General features: G+C 39.1%; 3 protein-coding genes across 4 annotated transcripts in view; 1 reads left to right on the top strand and 2 right to left on the bottom strand.

Moving 5' to 3' along the window:
• pir (pirin) overlaps window positions 1-10516 on the bottom strand; it is a 41280-nt gene extending 30764 nt beyond the window's left edge. For both annotated transcript variants that reach the window (XM_008292538.1, XM_008292539.1), the window contains exon 1: window positions 10399-10516. The gene's annotated coding sequence lies outside the window, so the exon portion shown is untranslated. The remainder of the gene's footprint in view (window positions 1-10398) is intronic.
• Window positions 3803-6158, bottom strand: LOC103365175 (uncharacterized). Its single transcript, XM_008292537.1, has 4 exons — window positions 6071-6158; window positions 5745-5946; window positions 4193-4386; window positions 3803-4095 (listed from the first exon to the last, which is right to left on the bottom strand). Exons 1-4 carry the CDS (start codon window positions 6077-6079, stop codon window positions 3844-3846), a joined length of 657 nt encoding a protein of 218 aa, XP_008290759.1. The 5' UTR covers window positions 6080-6158; the 3' UTR covers window positions 3803-3843.
• LOC103365194 (uncharacterized) overlaps window positions 8825-10708 on the top strand; it is a 12697-nt gene continuing 10813 nt past the window's right edge. Inside the window, exons 1-3 of the mRNA XM_008292564.1 lie at window positions 8825-8882; window positions 8986-9104; window positions 10486-10510. Coding sequence (XP_008290786.1) covers window positions 8874-8882; window positions 8986-9104; window positions 10486-10510 — 153 coding nt within the window. The 5' untranslated portion in view covers window positions 8825-8873. The remainder of the gene's footprint in view (window positions 8883-8985; window positions 9105-10485; window positions 10511-10708) is intronic.

The following is a 10708-nucleotide window of genomic DNA, read 5'->3' as shown; positions in this document are numbered from 1 at the left end:
GCTTGTGTTCTTATCAGGAACAGATTGTTCTTTGCAGGCCAACCTGATGTGACTGTTTTCATTCAGACTTGATCCATTTTGGAAGTGATTTAAAAATGTTATCATGTCTGACCTTGTCGGGTTGCCATGACTTTTAGAGGAGGGAAAAAGAGACCAGGATTCATATTCAGATATGCACATGTTTAATTAGAAAAGCTTTACTACCTCTCTTGGCCTCATCTTATCTCACCCAACCTCCATCTCATAAGACCTGATCTCATTAAATCTTATCCTATTAAAAACAGTTTTTATTACCATTAGCTTGCTAGTTTGTCTGTGTGCTGGTATGATTACACAAGAACTATCAAGTAGATTTTCATGAAACTTGGTGGAGCAGTTTAGCTGTGGATCTGGTTTTGGTCACAGAAACACACATCATAGAAATGTGGACTAGTGGTCCCAGTGGACGTCTGTGCTCTTTGAGTGCACTTTTACTCTTCACAAATGTAGCATTTTTCTCATGTGATGTGTAATTGTATCACCATTTATGAAAAAAAGCAGAAAAATGCCTTTTTCTGTTTATGATATAAATATTGAACATAAAATGTTTAATTTTCTGGCAAAGAATGGAAAGGTATTCTTTTAGGTAGTTTAATTTATAACAAAAATCAAAATTTACAAGATGTTCATGTGTTGTGTAAAGTATTCAAGTAGAAAGTACAATATTTCCCTCAAAATGCTGTGGAGTGGAATTATACAAGCAGTTGAAAGTGGCATGAAAAGACTCAAGTAAAGTGCAAGAAGGCTTCTTCTGAAAAGGACTTTCAGTGAATACTGTACTTGAGAGAGAGTTACATTCTAGCAGTGCTTACCTCCTCTCCTCTCCTCTGTATATTTCCCTTCATCTCCTATGAATCTGATCAGGATATACACTATATTGCCAAAAGTATTCACTCACCCATCCAAATAATCAAAATCATGTGTTCCAATCACTTCCTTGGCCACAGGTGTATAAAATCAAGCACCAAGGCATGCAGACTGTTTCTACACACATTTATGAAAGAATGGGTCGCTCTCAGGAGCTCAGTGAATTCTGTGATAGGATGCCACCTGTGCAACAAGTCCAGTCGTGAAATTTCCTCGCTCCTTAATATTCCACAGTCAACTGTCAGTGGTATTATAACAAAGTGGAAGTGATTGGGAACGACAGCAACTCAGCCACGAAGTGGTAGGCCATGTAACCTGACAGAGCGGGATCAGCAGATGCTGAGGCACATAGGGCGCAGAGGTCGCTAACTTTCTGCAGAGTCAATCGGTACAGACCTCCAAACTTCATGTGGCCTTCAGATTAGAACAGTGTGTAGAAGGTTTCATGGAATGGGATTCCATGCTAGAGCAGCTGCATCCAAGCCATTAATCACCAAGTGCAATGCAAAGTGTCAGATGCAGTGTTGGAAGCCAGGCCTTCTCGTCCAACATCAGTGTGTGACCTCACAAATGCGCTTCTGGAAGAAAGGTCAAAAATTCCCATAAACACACTCCTAAACCTTGTGGACAGCCTTCCCAGAAGAATTGAAGCTGTTATAGCTGCAAAGGGTGGACCAACGTCATATTAAACCCTATGGATTAAGAATGAGATGTCACTTCAGTTCATATGTGAGTCAAGGCAGGTGAGTGAATACTTTTGGCAATATAGTGTATTTTAATCTACACAACCGTACATCTTGCCTGATCACTTCACATCTCACCCTCTTTTCCGTACAGTGCTCTTGTATCCTTACCTGACAGTATGTCTTCACATCCACCTGTCCAGTCAGTATGAACGGCTGCAGGTGGACGTAGGCCTCTGGGGTGACGGCGCCTCCTTTCCTCGCCTGGCGAATCATAGCCAGCCGTTTGTGGAGACTCCGTTCATTGTAGAACTGTCGTAGGTAGGCCTGGCCATCCATCTTGATGCCGTGTTCCACATGGGAGTACCGACCCACCAGGCTCTCCACATCGCCCACGTCAAACTGTTTCAACTGTAGCCGAAACAGCAAAGACAGATGTGTGTGGTTGATGCAGGTAAAGCTACAGAATATTTATGTCTCATGCATGTGCTGTTTTACAGTCACTAGACCTGAAGGTGCTTCCTCATGACCCATGTCACGTGGCTGGCACCTTGCTGCACGGCAATCGAGACAACATGAGCGCTGGTCAGACCTCCACCAACAACCATGACCCTCTGTCCTGCCTTGCACACTGCAGAGGCGCACATATAGTGTTTGTAAAGGGAGGACTAAGGGGGTGAGGATGGGTTAAAATTACCACTTTAAACTGAAAGCATAAAACATGAGCGTCAAGGGTCATTCGATTTTTAAGATTTAAAGCCTCTACTTGTTAAATGCTAAAACATTATTTCACTGTAAAGTTAGTCTACATTCTTGTGGTACATAATCAGAGGAAATCCAGCTGACCTTGAGCGTGAAAAGTCTCTCTCGGTCTCTGACAACTTTCTGTAAGTTTTTGCTTCCAGTTTGGCAGATGGTGCATGAGATGAACTGTATGTTGCAAACGCTCATCTGGAAAGCTCTCCCCAATGCTTTGCACCCACGAAGGGATGTTTGCCATTTGGGCACGGGTCGGACCTGTTGCCATGACGACCTGCCGGGCTTTTAGGATGTCGCCTTCTTGGAGTTGGACTTGAAAGTATTTCAATCTCTTCCTTCCTCTGTCTCCTTTCTTCTCAGTCAGTCTTATTTCCTCTGTTTCCAGCTCTTTCATCGGGTCGTTCTCTTCTTCCATCTCTTCCTTATCCTCAGTCACAGGGATGATGTGCTCCACTGTTCCCTTTACCAGCATTTTATCCAACTTGTATCTTTCCACCTGTATGTTCACAGTCGTTAACTCAAAACAGCTCCAGAAGCAGCAAATACTCAGACTGGGTACATAATGTTGGCATCATTCCACATTTGTTCCATATGCTTGTCACCAATAAACTGCACAAACACCAAAAGGAACAGCGTGTTAGTCTGTCTTTCAATACTTTACAGTTTTCCTTCCCTGTCTGTGGTAGCTGTGGTGGCTATGCTTTTTAGCAAATGTTGCTCAAACTGGAGAAAAAAATTTTTTTCTCAGCTTAGAATTTGGTTTGTTTCCTGAGTGAGTATTCACAGCAGCGTAACAGGATGGGAAACTGATACCTTAGCTGCATTTACTGGAATCATGAAGCATTCTAACCACTACACTGATGTACTTATAACAGTTTTAGGACAACAGAAATCAGTGACACAGAAATAACCTTTGGCTGCGAAGACAATACTAGTTCGTGGAGTTAGATGATTCTGTGTTTTCTGTCTTATTGGGATTTGTGTTAGAAAAAATGACGTGAAATAAGAAACTACACCATTTTGTGTCAGACTTGAACATTTCTGACTTTGATGATAGTTTTAAAAGCAGTACTGTTGCAGACACAGATACACAGATTTTTAGTGTCCGTTCAAGCAGCATGCACATTTTTAAACATGCTTCTGTGTCTGTATTTCTCACTGTATTATTTTGGAGGTAACATCTAACTCAAGGGTGTAGTTGATTATCAAACTTAAGATCAAAATAATGGTTTAATGAAAGAATAAATATGTTTCACCCAAGCTTGTAATTGCATGATTTTAACTGCTCCATGTTTAATGTCAGATTGATGGATAAGAATTGATTCAAAACAAACAAATTCACACTTCAACACAGGTTATTAGATGCAGTTATGCATGCTTTTGGGAAGTTTTTTATTCAGTAATACAGTAAGAACAGTAATATTATATTTCTTATAAAGTAGTATAACACAGTATACTTCCAACAAGTCAAGCAAACACACTGTTATTAAAAAAGTTATGAATTGCAGGACACGCATGCAGCTAATCTGACCTGCTCCTTAAAGAAATCCACACTTAGTTTGGTTCCTGGCAGACAGAAGGATAAACTCTTCTTCAGTGTGGACGTGATGTTTAGACGTTTCCTCTCCTTCTTGCCGAGCCGCATGTCGTTGAAAAACGCATTATCGTCCAGGATGTAAACGTGATCAGGAAGGCTGTGAAGTTCTGCTGAGCGTTCATGCTTTAAAACAAATTCCTGAAGTGCTTTCTGTTGAGATAAATAATCGCACGTGTGTTTATTTACATTCATGCTGTAAAAGCTTTTTCCTCATTTCTACTTCAGGGGAAGCTGTTGGTGTTTGTACCTTATTGAGAGGATCTGTGTGCACCAGAGTGTGAGAGCGCAGATGAGGGATGTTCAGAGCTGTGAACTGACTCTCCCACAGAGCCGTCCACTCTCCATAGGTGTCCACCACTTGGACGCTCAGCGGGGGACAGATGATCCTCTCTGATATCGTGGACTTTTCTAGTTGCTCCTCCAACGTCTGGCCTGCAGAGACTAGCCACAAACCACACATAAACTGTTTGAAGTATGTTTGGTTCATCGCATGCCTACAAAAATGTTCAACAAGCAGTAACGATGACACATTAACAACAGCATTTATGTATTTTGCAAGCAAATTCCCAAACTCAAGACATTAAATCCCATTAAATTATCAAACATAATGAATAGAAGGGAAACTCAATGGCATGATGATTATCGCTAATGTAAAATTCATTACTGTCGAGAAAATTTACACTATCTTCAAAATGCTATAAAAGACAAACCTAAGATTCAAAAAGGAACCAATTTAGAAATGCTGAATCAACATGTAGACCTAAAAAGTTCAAACTATTTGATAAACAGTTTTTATTGATGACTCAAGTCAAGATTAAGTCAGAATTATCATAGATAGCCAGACTTACTAAGTCAAAATCCTAAAATGAAATTACAAAAATAAGAGTCTGCATCACATTTTTTGTGTCCACACTGTGATTTCATTTCTGACTTAATTAGTCTTAATAACATAATTTTCAATATTGATTAATCTGCCAATTAATTTTTTCAATAAATAATTTAGAAAAAGTAGAAAAAGTCTCACAGCCTCTGTTCTGATTGCTTGTTTTGTCCAAGCAACAGTCCAAAAATACCAAATATTCCTTTTGCAAAAGACAAGCTGTAAAAGCTCACATAAAAACAAAAACAAACAAACAGTAAAAATCATGGTAAAAATATGGCAGCAAGGTCGCTGGGAAAAATTATATTTTAAAAATGATAGAATCCTGTAGCGTTCACAAATTGCAAAAAAAAAACCCAAACAAACAAAAAAAAAACAAAACAGGGGGAGTACTGGAAAATATCTGTAAAACAACTACATTTTTGGATGATTACAATATGATGAATATACCTTAAAATCTTAAAATTAAATGTTGTAAAAGATTAAACTACTATTTATAAAAATTCAGATTTTTTTGTCTGCATTTTTGTTTTTTTGTTTATTTTACAGTCTGCATATACCTTTTTTTTACTAGTTACTATTTTAAATATCTAAAATCTGTAAAATAATAGTAAATTGTTAGAAAAAAAAACAAGTTCTGTTAAAATTTGTTTAAAATTGCTTTTTTTCTGCAGTACTCAATATTTTGAAATAGGATCTAAAGTATAGGGATATCTGGCATTTCTGGGCAAAAAATTTAAAAATGACTTGAATGATCAATTGATCTTTCAAATAGTTTCAGAATTTTGCATCAATTATTAACATTAAATGTTAGTTGCAATTATCAGAGAGTCAATATAATGACTTATGAAACTAAGTTGAAGTTATAAAATTTTAGCTCCTAAATACAATTCAGTAAGAAAATCCCGGTATACTGTACCAGCTGTGGCCCTCCTCTTCTTCTTGCCACAGCAGCGTTTGTTGTTGGCTGTTTCTGGGTTTGTCTGAGGCCTCACAGGGCAAACGGGGGAGAGGGGGGAGTCCTGTCCAGGGTCAGAGTTTGGATCAGGGCTGGATAGCAAGCTAGCCAGGGTCAGGGCATGAGGGCCGCTTCCTATTATCAACACATCGAGCATCACCATCTGAAACACACACAGTGACATCAAACACTCAGGACAGGATCATACAGCTCCTCAGGTTGGTAAAAACAAGCGTGAGAATGTATGTAAGGGCCACTTTCAGAGCCTGTTTTCTAACTAGACTTACTTCCCTCATCACTCTCACTCAGTGGTGGTTTTGTTTGATGGATCAATGGATGTTCAAAAGGTGATTTCCGGTCAGGGTTGCTGGTATTTACAGTAGTATGTATTTGAAGATCAATCTCAAATGCAAAGGAAGTCAAACACCACTCCAAAGAGAGCTTAATAGTGATGAATAAAACGCATAAAATAGCTTTTACATTAGTTTTCATGCAAAGCAAAAAAATATCAGGCGACGGTATAACTTCTAAAGTGCTTCAGATGATTTTAGTTTGACTTTCAGAACATCTTTAGTAAAATCTAAACATGGCAAGAGTCAAAAAAGAGACTCGTTCATATGTCATGACTCTAGAGAAGCAAATTCTAAAAACTCATATAAGATATAGAAAAGATAAGTTGTATTCATTAATAAATGCATCAGTATATTACCTATATTGTTACTGCAGTCAGAAAACAGTGTATAATCCAATGCAGTATTTAAAAAAAGCAACAGGCCTCGACACCTTCAGCTGCCACGGTTCTGAAAATTCTGATCAGGAGTCTTGATCATGCAGAAGTTCACAGTTTATGTTCAGCACATCACAGTACCTGGTTGAGTTTGAGTTTTCAGCTTCTCAGACGGCACAAACGTGGCTTCAGCTCCAGCACGCTGCAGAGGACGGCGGCTGAAGTTTGCGACAGTGGCGCACGTCTCTCATGTAACCCAATCCTCATCAGCTCATACAGATTTAGCTGGACTTCACTGGCTCGACTGGGAACGCTGGAAATAGCTTCAATGTGTGTCTGTTTGTTTCTGTGTGTGCATGAACGGTCGTGTAAATTTAGTAACTCAACTCATTCCAGTGTTGACACATCAGAGGCATTCCATTAGTATTTCTGCACTATCATAAACATCATTAGTTTTTAAACTGGAGGGGGGAAAAAAGCAATTGAGAATGGAGTATGTTTTCAAGAGGCACTTGAAACAACACAATTCAGACAACAGACTGTTGCTGCTGTGTGCTAGAAATGAGTTTCAATCTGTGAGAGAAATGAATGAGCTTTAGCGTTGCTGGTAGACAGACCGTATCACCTTCAGACAGTCAGGTTCCTTGATTTGAAGCAAAGCAAAGCAGCTGTTAGCTTTTACTCTACTTTGTCAAACTATTGCTATTGTAGTGTTTTCACAAACGTAGTCTATGTTTTGCTTGTTGTACCTTTAAAAGCCTTGGTACCTTGGTTTGGGGGATGGGAGAGGCCGATAGGATGCAACTCGACTAGCGTAGCGACTGGTATTACCAGCGCTTGGAGTGGCAGACATGCTGCTCATGTGAGCACCTGGGGACGGAGCTTGGGTCGGGACTTGTTGGGGATATCCAGGGCCAGCTGGCTGGTTGGGTCTTAAAGGAAAGACAAGTGGCCTGTGATAGTTGGGCAGCCCCAGAGTTTCAGGTCACCATTAACAGGTTTCTGTACCTTGGGAGCACTAGGTGTGTTGGGTTGGCGTTGCGGAGTCGAGACCGCATTCTGCCATTTTGCAAATAAAGGGCTTTTGCTGCGTCTCCATACAGGTGCGGTTGACTGGTAATTTGAAGCCTGTGAGTTGCTCTGATCAGCAGCTGGAGGCGTCAAAACGTCGTCCTCACCATCCATCAGGTTATTTGAATCTTCTGTGACTCAATACGCTTTTTTTAGATGGCAAACCATGGCCTATGTACCTTTTTTGACCGACTGTTGACTTTTCTTTCTTTCTTTCTTTCTTTCTTTCTTTCTTTCTTTCTTTCTTTCTTTCTTTCTTTCTTTCTTTCTTTCTTTCTTTCTTTATTGTTTGTTATTACTATTATTCCAAACTGATTTTTAAATAAATATTTCCACATTCATTTGTATTTTTTATTCTATTTTCTATGTTTTCATGCATCACTTTTTATTACTCTTTTATTTGCTTTTTGAATGTTGACTTGCTTTTTCATTAATTCTATCAATCTTTCATCACTTATCAAATTATTTTTTTTAACAGTAAGCCTCCAATAAATGTAAACACAACTTTGTTTACATTACTGATCACCTTTACATGTTTCCGGTGTATTGCAAAATGAAACAGAAACTAATCAAACTATATCTTCATTTTAATATTTACCTTTAAATAAAAGATCATTAGTGAACGTGAGGAAGTAATGTAACAAAGTGACAATTAGAGTTATTGGACAATCCTTTTTACTGCTGTTTTAAGAGAGAGAGAAAAAAACAAGACATGGTAATCATTAAGTGTACGTTTCCACTGTACAACAGAGGAAGTAATATATCCTCATCAGTTCCCATGAACAACACTGGACCGTGATATACTGTGGAACAGACTGCTGCCAATTCCTCTTCTCTCTGTTCAGGTGCTCATTTTTTACGGTAAAACTACTGTCACGTTATTATTAAACAAAATAAGGAAGTGAACATCCAGCACAAGGAGAAAAAAAGTGTTTCCTGTGAGATGTTTGCTGCTATAGTGTGAGTGAGTCAGAGGACAATGAGTCCTCCTGGAACTTTCTTTGTTGATGACATGTTTGTTTATTGAACGCTTTCAAAGTTCCTTCATAAGTTCTTATTCTAGTAAAATTAGACACCGTGTCCCTCTCCCATTGTTGATTTACTCTTCATTTAGTTCCTCTTCTGACACCGGTTCCTCATCCACCTCTGTGTCAGAGGCTCCTCATTCCCACTTCTCCTTCTGTTGCTGCAAAGCAGAAGCACAAACACCCTGAAAGCTTTATAAAGACTGCTGCTGCCACCAGTGTCCACTTCAGTCTTTGACAACATCAGCTGCAGACACGTACAGCATCATGGACCTGGTAGGAGACAGAATTTAACTGAAACCAGCACTGAACACCACTGTATGCATTTTAAAAGACGTGTCTGTGATTATTTTTGCGTTCATTTATTTCTAAATTGCAGGATTCTGAGGTTAACGGAGGCGTATTGATTCTGCACCAGATCCACGAGGGAAAGCATCAGTATGAAGTGGAAAAGGTGGTGAAGTCCAGAAAAGACAACAGCAAGAAGATGTTTGTCAGGTATCAGTCAGACATTCACACTCTGTTTGGCAGACTGTTTGCTTTGATTTAAGTTTTCTCTCTATGTGAAAACTAAATGACTAACCAGTGTGTCAGAGCAACTCCTAAAGGTCAAACTGGACTTAATTAGACTTATTTTACCGGTGGTGCCACAAGAAGAGACTGAATTACTCCCACTGGAAAAAAGTGATTTTAGATCAGGAAAATAATTACTTACAGTTAAAGCGTGGCTTGGAAACAGTCAGGAAATGTTAATTTTACATGATACAAAAAATACCAAAAACAACTTCTACTACTAATAACTTGAATTATATACCACCTCTTAAAAACCAGTTTAACATAGTAAAAGATTTTCAAATTAAATCAATACAACAACGGCAGATAGAATAATCAAAGAACCAAANGAGCCACCTTGCAGCCACTAGAAATTTGATTTTGTTAAAACTTTTTCTCAAAGAAATAAAAGAAGCTAATCAGCATGCTGCCTTTACAATTAGGTTAAAATGATGCAGTTAACCAAATTGTATGCTGTTTGGGAAAAGTCTGAAAATATATGAACATATATAATGGAAGTCTAAATATATATGGAAGTTTCATATTTAGTTTTCATATAGAGAGTTTCATTATATATATTCAAAGTTCCATTCCATATATTCAGACTGTTTATGTCATGATGGGGAGAAATCAGTACAATATTCTCTAATTAAATATTGCAAAGCACCACGACGTGACAAAAACAAACGTAAAAGTCACGCAACCACTGGGTTTTCCAGGTTTCAAAATAGTCGTCCGGCAAACTGGAGGGTCTCAGCTGCGCCAACCGGTCTGACGGAGGATCAGCTGATCGGTCAGCTGATCGGATCAGCTGGTTATCTGCTGCTGCTGCTGCGTCTCCCAACTTTCCCGGATTAATATCAAAAACACTTTCTTTAAAATGTCCCTGCAACATCTGTGTTTTCTCCCCCGTTGTGGTTTGTACCACAACCTTCTTCTGTCCCTGAAAAAAACGGATCTTGTGCGCTGAATCAGAAGATGTTCGGATTCGTTGACGATCACTTCCTCGTGATTATGTGATCAGAAGTTCCTGCTATTTGAAACGGACGCTGCATAGCAACCATGCAGGCTTAACATCTGCATATTTTATGATATTGATGGTTCACCTGCCTTAAACAGCACATTAGGCGATGTTGCCCAGTTTGGAAATGACACTGAATAACAGCACAGAAAAGCGAGTTGTCGGTCTGAAACAGGCTGCAGCCAAAGCAAACATTACATTTCACATACACCAACCTACCTGCAAGTATAATGGCACGAGTCCAGACGATATTCTGATTGTTTCTGCGGTTTGACGGTAAAATTTGAATGATGACTTCCTCCCGAGTCTGCAGCCTCCTTCACCTCCTCAGGTAGTATTACACACGGAAGCGAAAAGGGGGCGTGGCTAAATGAGATTTCAAAGCAAGTACAAGGCAGTTGGTAGGAAATAAAAACATCAGTACATACACATAGTTATTCCCCTTCATGATCACTGCACAATACAGTGACTATCTGTATAGTTTTGGCTGTATGTTTCAGGTCATTGTCTTGTCAGGAAACAAATCTAC

The sequence above is a fragment of the Stegastes partitus genome, unplaced genomic scaffold, assembly GCF_000690725.1.
Source record: "Stegastes partitus isolate 25-593 unplaced genomic scaffold, Stegastes_partitus-1.0.2 Scaffold817, whole genome shotgun sequence".
Lineage (NCBI taxonomy): Eukaryota > Metazoa > Chordata > Actinopteri > Pomacentridae > Stegastes > Stegastes partitus.
The sequence above is the reverse complement of the archived record's forward strand: the minus strand, read 5'-3'. Positions and strand labels throughout refer to the sequence as shown.